At 36.5% G+C, this 20793-nt stretch overlaps 1 protein-coding gene across 2 annotated transcripts in view; it reads left to right on the top strand.

Annotated features, from left to right (window-relative positions):
- Positions 1-20793, top strand: part of LOC145673376 (PX domain-containing protein kinase-like protein) — a 74188-nt gene that overhangs the window by 19557 nt on the left and 33838 nt on the right. For both annotated transcript variants that reach the window (XM_081743022.1, XM_081743023.1), the window contains exons 4-8: positions 387-613; positions 2721-2964; positions 9886-10128; positions 14908-15113; positions 18572-18652. In XM_081743022.1, the coding sequence (XP_081599148.1) occupies positions 387-613; positions 2721-2964; positions 9886-10128; positions 14908-15113; positions 18572-18652 (1001 nt within the window). The remainder of the gene's footprint in view (positions 1-386; positions 614-2720; positions 2965-9885; positions 10129-14907; positions 15114-18571; positions 18653-20793) is intronic.

Below are 20793 nucleotides of genomic sequence, written 5' to 3'. Positions count from 1 at the left end.
TTTATGCAGGTACTTAATAACAGCTGAATGCTCGATTTTTCTCTATGTCACTAATTTCAGTCATTTCTTCGACTTAGTGCCTTATAAGCTCCTTATCTGAAACACTAGAGAAATGAAATTGTACATAGTGACTGCCAACGGATATAGCTACGCAGCTAATGTATACAAACATAAAATAATTGCTTTCTTCCTAGTCAGGCCACGAACTTCCCATCCAGCCTGGTATTTTTCTCGAGCTTCGTAAGTTCTGTATTTTTAATGACACAAACAGTTGTGAACGAACGAAAGAAAGCAAGATGGGACAGTTAGTAATTGATATGCTGAGGTACTAAGTCAAGAATATTTTCTACTTCATATATGTAATTTTCTTGTACTTTCTTTCACAGAGCTCGCATTACAGCATGTCTCAATGGCTTTTAGAAGTGAAATTAATTATGAAATAATTAAGCCAGTACCTGAAATAGGTTGGAGATTGCGAAAACATTATTTTTTAGTCAAAGCAAGGAATAATCCAAAAGAGGAAAAGTTGTTATCGTGGGTAGAGCATGGTCCTGACAAATATTTAGAAGACAAAGATTTACAGGGTGTTTTTAAGAGCATATCTAGTATGCAGGTGAGTTGTATTATTTATTTTTGTTGTAAGTATTCAGTATTTGAGTTGAGTTGGTTTTGAGTTTAACGTCCCGTTCAGCAGCGAGGCTGTATGAGACGTTGACCTACTGATTAACGTGGAATCCGAACCATATGAGCTCCCGCCGGGAGTATGCAGTATTTATTTACTTTTATTTTTATTATAGGTATTACAGGTAATCAGTAAAGCCCGCGATTCTGGAAAGAGTGTGATCCTTCAAGAATGCAAAGATAAATATCCTGGAATTCAAGTATGCACTCGATTCTAAATTGAATGAATCACTCTTGATTGATCTTAAATTGCAATATAGTACGTGGGTACCGAATTAACGTTTGGGATGAACCAATAATTGCGTAGTGCGCTGTTGCCAAACTTCTGAGAGCTCCTTTGTGACTAACTGTTAACGTACGCGCCTTTGGCGCGGGAGATCCGGATTCGATTCCCGGCAAGAGCTCATGTGGTTCGGATTCCACGTTAATATGGTAAATAGTCCCTCGTCTCATATAGCCTCGCTGTTGAAAGGTACATTAAACTCACAATCAACTCAACTCAACGCCAAACCTCTAGGTAGAAAGACAATTTTAAGTTGGCGAATATTCATGCTGACAGAGTAACAAGAACGTATTTGAAACAATACAAAAATACATCACAATAATAACATTATCATAGAGTGTAAGTGTGTGGGTTATAAATAAGGTGGTTGTCTGTTATGGTTTGTGCACAAAACGAAATCAACCTCTTCCCATGGAAATCAAGACTAGGTGTAACATTATTCAAGGGGAGAGCATGTCAATCTTCTTGTGTATCGTGGTGACAATAGCAAGTGACTAAGCCTTTGTAACGGAGGCAATATTTGATTCATTGACTGTTCCACGAGATCCTGACAGGAGTGTCAGGCAAATTTTAGGGTGCTAGTTGCGCCTTTGATATTAAGGGGAGGGGAGCACATTTTTCATTGAAAATGGTACAGTCAAACTGGAGGATAGTAAAGTTTAGGGGAGTACACCCAATCTGTTGGAGAGGGGGGACTTCTATGCCTTAATGACCATTTTCCAATTTTACTCCTTATAAGAATTTTTTTTAATTAAATAATAATAAGTGTGGTCGTGGATAATATATTTTAATTTGAATCTTCACGTGACAATTGGACCGCTTGAAGCTTCTATGCCCTGTTGGAAATGAACGTATCTTGTATTTACCATTCAAATTCAAAATGTACAACTTAAACTAAAGTATTAGTGTGAGCTCCTCCAATATATATATATATATAGTAACAACTTATATTAATAAGAAACATCATGAATAGCATTATGTTTTGGTTTACTCTAGACTTATTGCAGAAAACTTCCGCGGAAACGTTCTGACGAGAAATTGTGATGTGATCTGACCTCCCACATTTTGTGATCTTTCCTCCTCGGATTATTTTCTATAAGGTTATTTCAGTATTTTGGTTTATGAGAATAAACCACTGACAATTCATGAACTGAGAGGGAACATTGAACACACCATTACGAATTTACCCCGCTATATATATATATATATAATATTTTGTGTGTGTGTGTGTGTGTGTGTGCGTGTACGCGCAGAAGTGGTGCGAAATTAAATCTTCAGGTTTCATTTCACCCATCAAAGTAGAGGGGGATATTTGAACGTTATCTTCAAAACATAATATCAGTCATTGCTTTTCACAATTTAAAAAAAATCATTATTAGTTGTAGTTTTTATTCTATCTCATTTAAAGTTCTGACGTTCATGTTAGTAAACCTTTTATAGAAGGACTCTATACACCCTTTCATGGTATAGAAATTTTTGTTTGTAGTATAGAATTTGTTGTATAGTTGTGGTTATCCTGATTTAAAAATGCTTAAATGTTTGGGCAGACCTGACACCCTGTTATATTTTCCATGTGTTCCCTTATTCTTGTTCTGATTTTCCTTTTTGACATCCCTATGTACTTCTACCTTCGTAAGTCTCATTACACTCAAAATTTTCATAATATCCTTTGTTTTCCTACTATTTTGTAAGTTGTATAAAAAGTGATTTTAGTACTCTCTAACATAACGTACTAATTCTTCTTGCTTTATTTCAGCATCCGTATATCCAAGTAATTGACTACCTTAGTAGCAATGAAATGGGTAGTCTTGTTATTAGAAGTCTGAATAATGCAGGCAGCTTACGGGATATAATTTGTTCTTCCAAACCGAAGCAGCAATTTATGAAGAAGTATGGTAATGTAAAACTCGCGAAACCACTGTCGTTAAGTGATATTTCTATGTATGGAAGACAAATTTTAGAAGCACTGAAATTTTTGCACGAAAGAGGGTTGCCATATGGTAAGTAATGTCCTAGAATTTTCAGTTGTTCTGTATTCGTTTGCGTGGCATTGGAAACTAAATTAACTAGTCCCAATATGTCTTGTTTTTGCCCTGTAAAGGAGGTGATCAATAAATGCATGTGAATGGTGAGAAAGGGATTTGTGGAATAGGGTAACAGGGAAATCCACGGAATTTGGTTTGTTCCCTACATGCTTACATAACCTGGGATCGCTCTTACAAATCTGTCATACTGGAAGTGAATGCTCTATCACTTCATCTTGCTTGTATATAGCATTAATGTTGGAGAATAGAGAAAGAGATGTAAGGGCTTTATAAAAAAGAAAGGAAAATAGTAAAAAAAAAAAAAAAAAAAAAAAAAAAAAAAAAAAAAAAAAAAAAAAAAAAAAAATGATAAAAACAAGCTTTTTCCTGTAATTTCTTGCCTGTGAAATTTCGAGTTTTTTTTAAATATTTCAATTTTAATGAAAAAATAAGTATACGTTCCACTGCCTTTTCCATTTTAACATTGATAATTTACTTATTTTCTGTATTCAGAAGAAAGAAAATTAATGAAAAGCAAACTACTTGGCATAACAGTCCTTTTTGCCATTTGTTAGCGAACGACTGAACTACGTCCAACCTAGCGACGAGCGTGCTGCGTTATCTTGTCTCTAACAGGCGTCTCAGGAACTTTGTAGACCTAATGGCCGTCACGTCATTTATTCACACGACTGGCCAGTTTGCCTAGCGGAAATCGGGAAGCACCTGCCAGGATTCGAATCCCTGACCACGCGGACATGAGTCCCATGCTCTAACCACTAGACTTATTTTGTCCCCTCCCCCCCCCCCAAAAAAAAAATCAAAGAAAATTAGTAATTCAGAGCTTCCTCTGAAAGGGACGCTAAACTCAAAATCAAACATGGAAAAAAAGTAGTCATTCGCTAACAAAGATAAAGAGCAAATCTGTGAACAGTATTTTATAATTATTATTATTTCTAACGAGTTATTTCTAGAACGATTGAAGTAATGTTCAGCGACGAAAAAGCTCGAGTAAAAAGATTAATAGTATTAGCGTTAGCAATAAGTGTTCTGAAAATATAATAGATTTTGTTCTATGAAATTATCATTTGAAGGGTAAGGGGAAAAAACACGGAATGCCCATGTATGTGCTTTATCGGGTGCTTTGTCCTATCTGTTGGTGTCTCTTGGTACTATTTGACTGTATATGCCATGCATGTGTAAATGTAGAAATGTCCATGTAAAAAGGGGTAAAAGATTTAATAACCCTATTCTTTTTACGCGGTTTTCAATATTGAAACGCCGTTTTCTCGAAAATGCAGTTTTGTGACATTCCTTCTTTTTTCCTCTTACATTGACAATTTATGCATAAACTAAACCTTGTAGTAACATGTTTTAGGATCTTAAGACACGTTTTTTTATGCAGAGAAAGTTAAAGAATACCCTATCTCCAAGTTTCTTACTTCAAATATATTGAGACGGTATAGCAGTAAAGAAATAAGAAACTCTGTGATTAATAAACTTTTAATACCGTATTAAGCTGATATAATAATAAAAATGGTCATTTATGGCTTTAATTTTGAAACTGAACTAACGTTAGATTCTAATAGATCATCTGAAACTCAGAATGAAGCATTTCTCGACCGGAGAACGAGATGTAAGCGAAATCAAAACATAAACCTGTTTCTTGGTCAGTGATAATTTTTGTTGCCTTCTAGTTTGAATTTGTGCAACTCGTAAAACACATATGACAAGAATGTCACTTACAGACGTGATAAAGAGTTGGGCATCCAAAACGACACCTGTGATAAGTTGAGTTGCTTAACTTAAACTTGTTTGCAACTATGCAAGTCAATTTGAAAACGAATTAAGGCGTAGAGCCCCGAACTGAACATAAGACTCAAGGTACTGAATGTTGTAGATGTATTCTCTTAATTGTACATCACAACGAGACCATCCATAAAGTAAAGAACATAACCGAGTGGTTTGGTGAATTGGGAATAACGTGACTTGTCATATCAAAGTACAGATCACTACCTCGGGGATGAGTTAGAGAGCCGGTTGTGATAAAAACAAGCCCGCGTACAAATGGCCCCGCGTGGCATAGTCGCTAACGCTCTCGTCTTTGGTGCGAGCGGTCCCGGGTTCGATTCCCGGTGGGGCCACTCGGTCGAAAAGGTGTAACAGCTTTTTCAAGCCGGCCATCTTGAGTGAGTTTTTTTCTGGATTTCCTTCATTCACACCAGGCAAATGCCGGGACGGTACCTAACATATAGGTCCAAGGCTGCTTCCTTCCTTCCCCAATCCTGTTTTCCTTCCCTTTCCCCGGATAGTGTGCTCACCGAGGGACGTCATCCCTCATATACGTGACGGGCTAAATGGCCTTCGATGCTGACAGCCCAGAAATCTCATTCCTAATCCCGCAGTCCACGTACAAGGCACCATGGATGTGTTTGCCATTTTGCAGGAGAAGTGGAAGGCAATGCTTATTGACTTGACAACCTAATGGAATGTCATCCTCGGCGAGTAAAGGCTGCGATAAAGATGGATGGCAGATCTACCCCGAACCGACACCATACCTGCTCCAGGTGACCAAATTTCTATTGGTGTTTGGTCATTAGTGGTAATAAAAGGTATAGGAATATTACTTATTAGATATAGGACACTTAACGTTATTTAAGTATTAACATATCTCAATTTTTATATTTTCACAGTAACAGCATGGTAACCTGAAATTTTGTCTTACTAATATTCGTTTTCTCATTATGACCATGTTTATTTCTCAGTGCGAATTCAAGCAAATGATTTCCGAAAAAAAGAAGAAGAAAAAAGAAAATCTTTTCCTTAGATATATAGTTGAAAGAATCTTCATTTGTCCGTGAATCTGTCATAAAATGCATTGAATTTAAAGTAAAGGGACAACAAATTAATATTTGTAAGCAGTTAATAATTCACAATGCAGGTGGATCCAAAAATGGATTCGTAATTCGGATGCTAAAAACAAAAAAAAGTCAGCGTTGCAATTAAATGATTACATAAAACGCGTTACATTACATAAAGCAAAACAAGCAACAAAAAATAACTGCTATATAGATTTTCAGATCTTGATACGACCCTGTAACTTTTAAAGTAATAGACCCAAAAAAAGAAAAAAAAGCACCTTGCAAATATTGGCGGGGGATATTGTTTGACATACTGCGATGTTACAAGGTTAACAGTGTTGATAATCCAATATTAAGTTGTATTTTTTAAATCGCACTACATCAGTGTATTACATATTTCAAATTGACGTACAAAGCGAAAACTTCATACTTGTCATGCAATATCGAACCAAGGACGCTACAGTATCACAAACATCGAAAATCGACCAAATTTTGGAGGGTTCTACAACTGTAATAATGCAAGCAGCATGGACGGGGTAATGCACTTTTAAAATATCTTAATGTCATATTTGTTCTGGATTATGTTACAAGAATTTTCTGAAATTACTTTTACATTAAAAGTGTACTTAACACTTATAGTTATTCTATTGTTTGCTTGGTTGTGTTGTACTAGAGAAGAAACACCTTCTCCAGTTCCCTTCCAGGTGGCAACGTACCAAGAACTGACAAAACGTTGCCACGTTGGACCACAATGAATATACGTTGAATTAAGATCAAATATGACGTATGATCATTATATGGCGTATTTTGAACAAATAGAAACAGAGTTACAAGAAATTAAAAACTTGATTTTTTCAAAGGACTTTATTTCGAAAAAGTGTTTAGATAGGTATTACATCTAATTACGTACATGGTTTTCAATAGACATGACAAGCATAATGTTTACTACAATTTGATATCTCATTCATTCGGGAAATACGGAAAAAAAACCGATAAAATTCGATATATTGCTTAAAATGACGTATTTGTGGAAACTTTTTAAAACTTTTTTATTTACTTTGCTTCTATACAATACAACAATACTTCTGGTATGTGTAATTAATTTGGTATAAGTTCTCCGAATTACATAATTTTAAGCTATGTTACAAACTTTAACAGTTTTTACCAGAGTAGCTTGATTTAAATCAGTCTGATTTAAATCACAATTAATAAAAATCGTTGATTTTAAATCGAATACCGAAATAAATTAATTTAAAGTGAAAATAAGTAAAATCCCGTTTCTGTTGTGTTATTTCGATTATGGAAGGCAATAATCATAATACAATGAGACTCAAATGTACAGTATAGTATGAAAACAAGTGTCATGCAGAAAATGATTAGGGAAAATCCCGTTTTGAACAGGTAACGCAGCAATCCTGCTTTCTTCTTTTCGTAACATTGGGTTTGGGTTTTAAAATCGTTAACTATTCCAACGGGGAAATCACCATCGACATTTAAAACGAAAATTCTTTTCTGTACGTGTCTGTTTGTTTGTTCCCAGATAATAGGGCGTATTTAGAGGGGTCCTATACCCTCTTTTTGTTTGTTTGTTAATTTTATAACTTTAGGCGAAATTTGTGTATTTCATGCCGGAAGCTAGTTCTGAGTTTTTTAAAATAGGCTCCTGCCAAATACCAGCAACTTTTGTCAAAAAAAAAAAGTGTCATTTTGATAAACGTTGCTGTACTTTTTCCTTAATGCTTAACGTTTTAAATTATATCACATATTTTTAGGTGATAGGGTAGAATCTTCATTATTCGATTAAAAAAGTACCAATAAGGCTTTTTACTTCGTTTTCTTCAAGACTGGAGGTATTTTAGAACACGTTACATATGTTTTCACGCCTTTCTGCGTTGAGGCACAGTGTGTGATGACGTCATAAATTTAAAAAGATATTTTTTGTTATGCGTATTATTATTATTATTTGGTGGGTTACATTTTGCATTCAGAAAACTGAAATTTTGCACACTCGTTCAGTGCATCCTTTAATAATTTTCAGATGTTTTCAGATCTCTGCGTGGAAACAGCGGGGTCCAGAAGGGCAAAAATGTTTTAAAAAAGGATATTTTTAACAAAAAATAGCTTTTTATGTGATTTTCCCGCCTCAGATGGAGACATATGAATGGTACCGTTTGAAAGGCTGTTATATTCTGAAGTAAATGATATACGTACTATGCTCCTAGGATAAATAGGGATGTCTCAGGAAACTGTTACCTGAGATCCTGTTTTATACGGGAATCTGGGGTATTTGGGGAATATTATTTTTTGCGGGCTTACTTTTGCACCTACAAGATTGAAATTTTGCACATTTACTCAGTGAACTCCTCAGTATTTTTCAGATTTGTTTAAGATCTCTGCCTTAAAACAGGGGGCGGGGTTCACAGAGGTAAAAATTAATAATAATAATAATAATAATAATAGAAAATTCCTTTTTTCGTGATTTACCCGTCCCAGATACATGATGGAGACATTTGAAGGGTACTGTTTGTTTTATTCTGAAGAGAGTAATGTACAAATCATGATCCTAGGATAAATAGGGACGTCTGAGGAAACTTTTATATTACATCCGGGTCATCTGGGTCATTGTGGGAATGATGTTAGCTCAATAGTTTCCACACCCTTACTACTCAAGATAGAAGGTTGAAATTTTGTACGCACATTTAGTACACCCCTTAGTATTTTCCAGTTGATTTTGACATCTGTGCGTTAACACAGGGGAATCCAGAGGGAATCAAAATTTTTTAAAGAAAGAAAAAAAATGCCGATTACTCTCAAAATTTCCCGCTTCAGGGACATCATAGGGAAATGTAAATGTTACCGTTTCAAAACCTGTTCTATTGTAAACAGAGTGATGTATGTACCATTATCCTAGGATAAATAGGAATGATGCTGTAGCTGTTTGACTGAAAGCCTATAATTTACCTTTAAAAAGAGCCATAATTTAAAAGGGTTAAGAAACATTGTTTGGGATTGATATAGGTTAACGATTTGGGATAATTCAAAATTCAACCCCAATACTTTCACTTAAATGGCATAATTAGCATTTAATACTAATTCCTAATGCTTTTTCTTCAGTTCGCGACTTGTATTATACGAGGAGAAAGATTTGATTTAAATAAAAAAAAATCGATTTAAATAATAAAAATCAAAAATGATTTAAAAAAAAACATGATTTTTTCCACCCTGGTTTTTACCATATCTCCAGAACGTTTTGAGATATCAAATTGGTGTAAACAGCACTGCGATCTTCGCTTTTATTGCAAATCATCTATGCAATTAGATATGGTACTTATCTCAGCAATTTTTAAAAATAAAGGCTTTGAAAAAAAGTTAAATTTTCAATCCCTTATAATTTTGTTCATTTTCGTTCGAAATCTATCATATCGTGACCATAATAGTAGATACTAAAATACTTGGAATGTGGATTGCATCGTGTGTCTCACTTGCGTTATTACTGCTGTAGAGGCCACCAAAATGTGGATGTTTGTGATATTGTAGCATCCATAGTTTGCAATGCTGAATAATAAACATAACGTTGTAAGTTTTCGTTTTAACATTCATATTTGAAATACGTAATAACCTGACGTAGTGACACTTAAAAAACTAGACCTTTATGTTGGATTGGCAACACTGTTAATCTTGTAGAATCACAGAGTATGCCAGTGTCCTCCTGCCGATAGTTGCATGGTACGAATTTCAATGTTCTTGTCAATTAGTTTTAAAGTTACAAGGGCGTATCAAGACAAATGGTCCATTCTGTGTAAGGAACCTTTTTGTCCTCACCATTTAACAGTTTGCGCTTGGGCTGTGCAAGTAGATTTCCCTCAGGTCGGAATTTTTACGGCAGAGTATAGGCGCAAGAGTTTCTGTAATTAAAATTGTTAGGAACTGGCATGTCTTGGCAGTTGTAGAGAAAATTATTACTATTATATTCGGCATCCGTGCGCATATTGTTAAGAGTGGTATATGTATTTAGTTCATGTGACGTATTTCTTTTTAGGTCATTTGCATACGGGAAATATAGTGATAGAAAATGGGAAAGTGAGACTGATGGACATAGAAAATGGTGTGTTAGGTTTGCCATCATACTACAGACCGTATTTTTTACAACATAAGAAGATCCAAACGTTAGAAGCCATAGATGTATATTGTTTTGGTCATGTGTTGTATGAAATGGTCTTGGCGAAGCCCTTGTATGAACCTACCTGTGATATTTATCCTTCAAATGTTCCGCCATTGCTAAGTAAGTATTAGCTTTTAATCAGACAAATAAAGTATTCTTACTTCAGTAATACTTTTATGTGCTTAATGCAGAGTGGAGTAATATAGTTGAAAGATACAGTAATGTTTAGTTATTATAGTGAAATTACAAACAACTTTTTTCTTATCAGCAATAAAACTGTCAAACAGGTATTAGCGGACACATACATTATAAAAGAGTCGAATGTTGCCATTACTACAGAGTTGGCCATTTGCCATTGCCACCAGGGGGCACAAGGATGACTGGTTTACTCTTTCCTTAGTACTCGTACATCTTGGCTTTCAAAGAAAATGTTTGTTTTGTTTGTCAGCAATAACTTCAAATGCACTTTCTTTTTCTTTAACAGTAAAATATTAAATTAAGTAGATTTATTAGGAGCTTTTGTATAGCTTACGTAGCGCATGTTTATAGGTTCAGGTCTGCTAGGAATGCAATGTCTCTGATAAATCAGGTAAAGATTTAGATTCAGAGACCACTTTAATAGGTTCTGTTCTTCGAATCTAGTATTGCTCAAGAACATTGAACAAATGAAGCAATTCACAATAGAATCATATTCTTAACAACTTCAATGTTTATTCGAATATACTCTAGCATCATAAACTGTGGCAGTCATGTTATCATCGAATATGCTCAAGGGTGAGAAGTTTTTGTTACGAATGCAATTTTTGTCGGCCTGAACTACATTAACACGCATCTGGAATAATATTTAGATTTTGGAGAGAGAAGACCAACTTACAGGGTAATGCAGCAGGCTGATCTGGTTATATCCGACTGACTTTTAACCCATGCAGCCCCTACCAGTTACGCCCTATCGGTCACCAGGATTATGTACTCTTGTCCGACATTGCAATTTTCAGTACAACAAACCACGTTGTACAATCTTATTTCCGTATAGGAGTTCCATCTTATTTCTCATTGTAGGTTTTCCATAAACAAATGAGGGAATGGGGGCGGCGGTAAAGCTGTGATAGATAACTGCACTTTGAACTCATTCCGGATGAGCTGCTGAACAACTAGACGGTATATACACCGAGTTCTGTATCAGAAGTACCCCAGTTTGGTGAGTTGAAAACACTGCTTACTCCAAAGCAACGCAGGGGCCGCGGTGGCTCAGTGGTAGAGCGTTTACCTCTGGTGCTTGGGGTCCCGGGTTCGATCCCAGCCCCCGCCAAGTGAACCTTGTGGTGGACAAACACCGTGTGCGTGGGTTTTCTCGGGGTTCTCCCGTTTCCTCCCACTTTCTTCATTCCACCATTTCATTCATTTCTCATCTTCACCGTCTCCTTTAGCCTAACCGGCATAATCGTGGGACGTAGAACTCAAAGATTTCATTTTCATTTTTCCAAAGCAACGCTTCTTGGCATCAATTTAAGAAGTGCAACAGCAACTCTGAATTGAAAGCATTGAGATTTCCTCCGCAAGCAGTGTATAGCACTGACCTTGCGCCTTCCAATTTCTACGAATTTCGTTCTAAGGCCTACTTCAACAACTTCGAAGAGGTGCAAGCGGGAGTCAACAATTCCCTCCAATCGAAACCGCCGGGTTATTTTGGCACGACGTGGAACAAATAACTAGCAGGTGCCGGAGGACATTCAAAACCGATGGCTTGCACGTTGCTGAATAACTTCCTACGCGTATTCCCGTTCTGCCGTTCTGAAGTCAACGCGGCAAATCGATATTTATTTCGACTTACGTGGGTATACGTATATACATATGTAAAGAAAAGAACTTAATGATATTAAGGACGGAACTAGACAATAAACTTAGTCTATAGTTTACATAGTCGAAGTTAAAGGTACTCCGGAAACTTAAGTTCCGTAGATTAAAGTTGTGTCTCGTGTCTCCTTTTCCGTATAATCGGAAGTAACCTAGGGTTCATCCAATTTAAATTACCGAGGGTGTTTTGTTGCTTCAAAAATATCTACGTTGGTCGAGGTAGAATACAGAAGAACGGTTTTATCCGACCGATTTTGGAGGATACTTTATCTTACGAGAAACCTTGCAGCTACCACCACCAGTAGTGTTCTGCTGGACCCCCAGCATTTTGGACGTGGAAGTTTCCATTGAAGAAAGAAAGAAAGAAAAAACTCGGGCGAATTCTTACTCCTCCCTGCGAGCTTTACAGAGACCAATGAGTTTTTTTCAAACGCCGATATTGAAGACCTCTTTTCAGCAGACCAAAGGTGCCAAAGCCATTGGACTGACATCAGAGCTCATCGGAGGAGTCTAGAAACGAAAGAATATTAATTCCTTATTTTCATTCCATTTCCTCATAAAAACTCAGAGGTATTTTGGCGGTATGACTTGAAGCCTTGTCTATATGGATCCTTACTTGACGTCCGCACCGTACAATTGAGATATGTCGATCCGAAAGATAGATACCATAAAATATCTATCTTTTTTCCACTGGCACGTGTCTATTAGCCATTCATATCAGGAACTTCCCCGCATGACTGAATCCCATAATAATCATAAACCACGCGGAAATCTTTCCCCTCAGTGTCGAACAAAGTTGCAACGGTTCTTGGTATTGTTGTCACGGTATCTCAGATTTTAGAGTGACCACAGCAGTGAGATGAATGTGTGCTTCATCCATTATGACGACTGCCTATCATTTGGACTCCGCCAGGTATTTTTCATACATTTCTTTTCCGTTCTGCATTATGACGCTTTACATTTAGGATGCTGATGGAAAAGTACAGATAATAGGATGCTGGTGGAAAAGTACAGAGAATACAAGAAATACCTTCATATGGTTTTCATCGACCTAAAGAAAGTGTATGATAGAGAACCATGAGATCTTATTTGATAGGCACTGAATAAGAAGTGTGTTCCGAACACATACATGTGTATAATTCAAAATACGTATAAGGATGTAGGACAGTAGTGAAGAGCGCGTGCGGGATAACAATAATTCACAGTCACAGTGGAACTTCAGTAGGGGTCTAATCTTAGTTCATATCTTTCTGCAATTGTAATGGACAAACTTACAAAGGCTATCCAATAATTAGCACCTTGGAATATGCTATTTGCGGATGACATCGTGCTGGTGAGTGCGACTAAGACAGTACTGCAAGAGAAATAGATTCTGGAAAGGGGCATTGCAGAACAAAGGGCTCAGAATTAGTAAAATAAACATAGAATAGAATATTTACATTATCCTTTCAGAAAATATGTAATCGAAAACACGGTAACACGACAGGACGAAAAAGAAGTGGTAATGACGAAGAAATTCAAGTACTTGGGATCAATACTGCAGGAAAATGAAGGAATAGAAGATGTAAATAGCAGAATTAGAGCGGTTACAAAATGGATAAAAAGCAGCAAGAGTATTGTGTGACCATAGAATACCAATACGGCTTAAAGATTACAAAACAATGGTGAGACGTGCCACGTTATATGAAGCGGAATGTTGAACGACAAAGAGAGAGGAACAGAAGTTGCATGTTGCAGAGATGAAGATGCTGTTGTGGATGTGTGGAGTGACGCAGAAGGACAAAATTAGAATGTAGTGATCGGGGAACAGAAAAGGTGAGACCAGTAGTAGAAAAACTGCAAGAAAGTAGACTGAGATGGTTTGAGCATGTAAGAAGAAGACCGTTGGAATACGCAGCTCACGAGTGGATGCTGTAGAACTGAATGGGAAACGACCCCGAGGCCGGCCAAAGAAGAAGTGCGGAGATTGAGTTAAAAACGATATGGTGCAGTGGGTGCCACAGCGGATATGACACAAGATCAGGTGGAGGACAGCGATCCGAAAAGCAGACCCTAGCTAATTGGGAAATAACTTTCTGTTAGGACAAGAAGAAGACTGTTGGAATATGCAGCTCACGAGTGGATGCTGTAGAACTGAATGGGAAACGACCCCGAGGCCGGCCAAAGAAGAAGTGCGGAGATTGAGTTAAAAACGATATGGTGCAGTGGGTGCCACAACGGATATGACACAAGATCAGGTGGAGGACAGCGATCCGAAAAGCAGACCCTAGCTAATTGGGAAATAACTTTCTGTTAGGACAAGAAGAAGACTGTTGGAATATGCAGCTCACGAGTGGATGCTGTAGAACTGAATGGGAAACGACCCCGAGGCCGGCCAAAGAAGAAGTGCGGAGATTGAGTTAAAAACGATATGGTGCAGTGGGTGCCACAGCGGATATGACACAAGATCAGGTGGAGGACAGCGATCCGAAAAGCAGACCCTAGCTAATTGGGAAATAACTTACTGTTAGAACAAGAAGAAAATTGTGGCGCAGGAGTTGGTGGTGTATGCTATCCTTGCAAAGCGTCTCAACTGGGTGAAGTCTCTTAAATCGCTTGCTCATCTCACGTTGAGTCTGTGGATTTTCGTGGGACGTCAGTCTGCGAAACCCCTACAGCACGGCGAGTGCCACTTTCCGTGAAGCCTTCTTCCTGGTGCTTTCATGGGCGACTGTTTCACCACAGGCTACTGGTTTGTGTAACAGCTCATAATATCTTCCATAGTAATCACCATTTCTCGAGAGTGTTCACTATGCGTATGTAGAAAAACATGTATGGGAAAGGGCCATAACATATCTTTCCCTGTAATGGTTCAATTTGTGCGCCATTTGACGAGACTAGCCCACCCCAGAGGCAGTGGCGTTCCTAATTCGGTTTGATATAACCTATATACCTATATTTACTGCATATTTGTGAGATTATCAAATTTACATGCTACATTTTAGTACCAATAATATAAGCCAGTTATTATCATGTTGACTAATCCTTTTACTTCCTGACTTGTAGAATCAGTGTTGGAATCCATCTTGTCAACAGAAGCAGCGAAAGGAGGCTTGCCATCTTTAGCAGCTCTCCTTATGCATCCGTTGTTTGAATCAGGGTCCCAGTCTGTGTATGAAAAGCCTCATCTGAAGTTCTCTTCTCATTCAAAAGAAGCTTTGAAGGAATCGTGGCAGAAAATAGAAGGTCGTCTCAAAGAAGAACAAAAAGTAGTAAGTTTCGTGGGGATTTTTTATGAAAAAAATTGAACTTTTGTTTTTCCATGTCTGAGTGGAAATCTTAATTTATCAAATTACTAATACAATTTAATAAACTCAAAAGTACTCACTTTTGCTTCTGTAAATTCTTATAGATTGTTAAAAATAATGTTGAGTATCGATTTTAATATTTTTTAACAGTCAGTGAGAATTTAGAGGAGCAGATGTGAATACCTTGGAAATTATTATACTAACAAGATTGTTTAGAACACGTACGTGCTGAAAGTACTAAGTATCGTAGAAACCGAACTTTCGAATCACAAACGGCTTGTATTTGGAGAGTAGAAAAGAGAGCAAGAAAACTGATAAAGAAAATTAAGAAACATTTAATTATGTGTCACCTTATTGTTCGTTTTAACGGAAGAACGATGTCAGTGCAGGAGAAAATTTTCGAAAGACAATTTCGAAAACAAGAAAAGTGGAAGGATAGGGAAATTGACTTCAACAATGAGGAAATCTGTAGAAAAGAGATGAAGAAATAGTAAAAGTAAGTAGTAAAAAAAAAAAGAAGAAATAGTATCCATGCAAATAGCTAACACAGCGGATAATATATATGATGGAGATATAAAAATGGTGTATATATGTAGAAGTAGCAAAATGTAACGGTGAACAATCGATCTAGCGATCAGATTTTTCTGTTATTCCAGTCGTGCAAGTAACTGTTTATTTTGGAAATTAAAGGAAAGAAAATGTGCCGGTATGCTGACCACCTCACTATCCATGTCACTTCCTAAATAGCTACCCTTTTTGTCACTCTTGAGATTGGTGAGGTGTAGGCTCGGTAGTAGAGCTGCTCACCTCTGGTACGAAGATCCATGGTTCGATCGGAGGTTATGTGTGTGAGTTTGTGGCGGACAGCATCCTGTTCGTAAGTTTTATCGGAGTTGTCCCGTTTCCTCCTACATTCTCATTCCATAATTATTTCATAGTCATTCAGTTTCATTAATCATCCGTCTTCATTAGCCTAAAGGACGAAATAGTGATACGAAACTAAGATAAAGACCATGTTAAATTTAAATAACATCTTTATATAAAAGCGACTGTGAGTTTGTGTGTACTTAAAATTTTACGTGGCATGATCAACATTAGATCTCTCAAGAATGTTACGATAGTACTAGCATTGGGAGTGAAGAGGGAAGGAGTTGACATATAATAGGCTTTGGATTTTTAGGTTCAAAAAAGTTCAAATTAGGATTTTAAAAAGTGTAGTTTAGGGTTTCAGAAGTTTTCAAAATGTTTAGAATTTTATATTTTACATTACAGAAAAGGACAGTTTATTACACTAGATTATATTTTAAAACTTGGTTAGTTATTGTGCACTTCGAAATGTGCCTTTTAATGCTATTTTAGTAAACTGTAAGCTGTACTGTAACCAGTCTTGTATGGAATAAAAATAATGAAACTTCCCTTACGTGGAATTATTACTGATAGTTGAAATCTGGTACAATATAAGTATAGCCTGTTTAGAACTACAATTAACTTAATAGAATCGCACTGAAGAAGAAAATATTTTGAGTTATTGTCTTTCCTATACTTTTCATGTTACTGCCAAGCACAAACAAAGGAATCATTTGACTTTCTGGAATGGTACTGAACAACGAAATATTTTGAAAAGATTCTCTGGTATGAACTGTCAAAATTCTCTTAGATCCCGAGATGCTACATTCTACATCACATGATGTAAGAAATGCATATTTCATACTGACTGTTTCCTCAGGGTTTCATACAAAATTTTCCTGGAGATCGTCTCCACGAAGAACTTGATCCACCACTCTCCACGAGGATTGTCTTCACGAAGACAGTATCAGTTTTAATATTTCATACAATCAACCACACTTAATCGAATTAACAATAAACATGCCTCCATCCCTCAAGAGAACTTAATGTTAAAATATTACCAAAAGGGATTATATCTCGAGTCGAGTTATATCTGAAGAAGTCTCACTTCCAGCAAATAGAAACCAAAGGAAATGGGGAAAAGAGAGGAAGTTAAATTTTATTATTGGTGGTTACCAGCCCTACATATTTAGGCAGGACAACAAATGTGTGTTTTTTCCCCTCTCTCTCTCTCTCTTTACATGAAGCTCACAAACAGCAACATCTGTTTTCCCTAAAGAAGTCATTACATCCTTACAAAACTACTTTAGAAATTATTTTTTATCCAGAATAAGATAAATATACCAAAATAAGCGGGCCAGCCGACCAGCACATTGCTAGTCCCATCAGTCGCAGTTGTTGCTGGTTTTCTTGACTGAAGTTAGCTAACTTTTAATTCAAGAAGATCCACAATCACTTGATGATATTGAGTCGAAACAAGAAATAAATGATCTGACCAGGAATCCAATCGGATCGAATGGAATCGAATCCAAAACCAGATTGAAAATTAAGTAGAAATCTCAGGAGTTAAAAGACCTTGAGGCTAATTCTCCCTAAAGCGGATACTTTCCGTGCTCATGGTCCCGAATTCGATACCCTGTGAAAGCACAATATTAGGTAATGCTACAAGATGGTGAAGCACTTGGAGATGTACAGTACTTAAAGATACTAAATATGGGCTGTCACAAACTTCCATTATTCGTGTTAGCTTTGAAAAGTTGTTATTTTTCATCTTTGTATCGGGTTTGTGTCTCAACAAATCCCTAGCTCTGCGTGTTGTCCTTCTCTTTACTTGTACTGTTTAATTTTATTCTGCTTTTCTCCTAAAGATAAAACGCAAACAGTTTCAAAAATATGTCCGTTTAAATATTAGTTAAAAAGCTTGAAGGCTATAAAATAATTTCCGTGTAATTTTATTTTTAAATCTCGTAGTAATTTAGTGACAGATCTCTCGCTAAACGACTCTAGTTTGACTTCAGGCTATGAAGCGTATATCATCTCGAGGTTTTCCAGTTTCCTCCATTTATCATTCATCGTCTTTATTCTGCAGGATATAAACTTGGAACGTTAAACTAAGGATTTAATTTAATTTCACTACTCATTGCTTTATCATCCATCCATTTAGATCCTTCTCCTTCAACATAAAGGGTATAACAATGGAATGTCATTCTATTTTTATATATTTGTTTATTAACGTAATAATTTTTTAAAAAAATCTTAGCAAGTTACATTATATTTCATATCATTACAATGTTCACAGTGTGGATAGAAAATTCATTTCCAACGACAGTTGATGCGTTGATCGATATCTTTTAAATTTAAGTAATTACATTGTGTTATCTAGTAAATACCATTAACAAGTATTGATCGATAACTCGTTAATTAGAAGTTTGTTAAAGGCAGATATAATTTAACATATTATTACATGGTTAAGATTTGAAATCTCTTGTCATTCAATTGGTTCTGTATTGCTTTTGATTGTAGTAAGGCTTTCAAATTAATACCTGAACAATTTATTTTATGCTTTTATTTTCTAGGTACGGAAGCAAAAAAGACTGATGAAAGTTCAGGAACTCTTAAGTTCTGAAGAAGAAAGGAAGAAGAGGAAGCAGAAATTGGTAAGTCACTTGTGAAGTGGTGGTTAAAAAAAATAAATTGTGAAATATGGTAGAGACTCTGTTGCAAATTTTTCATTAATCAGGTACGATTAATAAAAACATTGCGATAAATATATTCCACAAATGCCTTAATTAGAAATCAAAGTGAGAAATAGCAGGTTGTGCAAATTGTAATGTTACATACCAGGGTGAGACGTTGGTGCTTTACGACACCCAATTTCCAAGTCTTGTATCAGCAGGCCCGTATTTATATATTGTGCGCCCCTGTGCTCTAAATAATCTGCCGCCCTCCCCACAAAATTTGCCGCCCCCTCCCGAAAACAACCAATATTAGAATGAATTCGTAGTGGTTGGGGTCGCTGAGATGAATAGTGACAGTTTTAATCCAATTCAACTTCAAGATCATACTCCATTCTCCATGGAGGGGGCGAGATTTTAAAAGTAATCGAAACCGACATATTTATTCATAGTTTTCGAGGTCGCTGAGTTTAACGTTATCAGTTTTCGTGATGTTGAAGTTCATCCTCGCCTCTTGGGTTCGTGGTGAGAGAATGACTTTTTAAAAATAATCAGATAAGGTAGCTAAATAGTAACTACTACTACTAGAGCGAATTAAAAACATTAACATATTTTCTCGTGCTTGCGCGGGACTGTGGGTTGCTAGTTTTAAATATTACTTTATTGTGAACCTTAAAAAGAGTTTCAAAAGTTTGCTGCCGTGTGCTCGAGCACAGAATAGCACTTACCTAAATACGGGCCTGCGTATCAGTAACTACTATCCCTAAAGAAGTAACTACAATCCAGAAAAGAAAGATCACCTGATGGTGGTTTGCATCAGTAACTACCTATTTTCTAAAGGATCCAATGAATACAAAAATGCAAATCCCGCAGAGTACATATTAACTCATTTCAAACTTAATTACGTATAATGGGGAACTTTTGATTGAAATGTGCTCAAAACTAATTCAATATTGTTAATATTTTTCCTTCAACTCACCCAATTAGCTAAATACAAATACGAAACTTTATTTATTACAACAATGGCAACAATTTCAAAATCTTTGAAAGATCTTTTATTTGCGGTCAGTTGATAATAGCGACTACATGCCGCACACCTCTGCCCTGAGCGACCTTGCCACTGTTTCGCAGGTAGTTAATATATAGATGTATAGATGGCGGGAATGTGCTACTGCTTGTGACGCCGTCGTGGGAAGATGAGAACTAGGTGGTTTCACCCAAGTCTCCAGTGATACAGCCAATGCTTAGCGGATTCTACATATGAGTTAAACTAACCAAATATTCAGTTCAGAACAATGAGAATTATTTGTTAGGGACATTATTTTTCATATTGGCACAACTATGCTTTGCGGATGATTCTTGCCATAAATTTTAGGAGGACACGGAGACTCATTGGTTGTGCTCACCTGTAATTCAAAAAACTTCTGATTATCTATGGATGTTCAAATCTGAAATATTGTGGTAGTTATACAATTTAAAAGTTATGTTTTAGGATGAAGCTAGAGTACGTTTTTTGCACGCTTCCCGCCTAAAGGATGGATTTGTCTGCAACGCACTGTTGCCACGCCACACTACTCACAAATCATCCTAACATACTTGTTTGCGTGTGGCAACCAAGCACTTCAAATATCCTCATCTGATGGGCTGGCTGACTACTAATGTCATCTACACGACAAAACCAATAAGACTTCTATTGGATTAAAACGTTCACGTGAGTGCTAGCAGAAACACTTTAAAGGCAAGCCAAGAGCACTGGTGGAAATTGTACCAACATAAAACAAACGTACTCAAGTTATAACTAAATCCCAAGTCTTGTCTGCGTTACCTTCGCCCAGATTTGGTAGTAGGTATTTTCTATTGTTCGTAAAGTGAATAGAACAGAGCAGTCGAAGGCAATAGACTTGGCTACCGAAATCATACTAGGAATATAACAATCTGATTAGAATTCCCAAACCATATAATGAGTGAGTGTAAGTTAATTGATAAAGTCTGTATCCCAATATACGTAATATCTTTATTCTGTGATTTCTTTTCCTTTGTTCAAACCAGTAGACATTTATGTTACACACGCGTTTTAAATGAGTCTAATACAAGTTTCCATATGGTTTATTTTTGGTGAAGAG

The sequence above is a fragment of the Thermobia domestica genome, chromosome 16 (assembly GCF_964235325.1).
Source record: "Thermobia domestica chromosome 16, izTheDome1.hap1.1, whole genome shotgun sequence".
Lineage (NCBI taxonomy): Eukaryota > Metazoa > Arthropoda > Insecta > Zygentoma > Lepismatidae > Thermobia > Thermobia domestica.
This window is presented reverse-complemented; position numbering and strand designations above follow the sequence as displayed.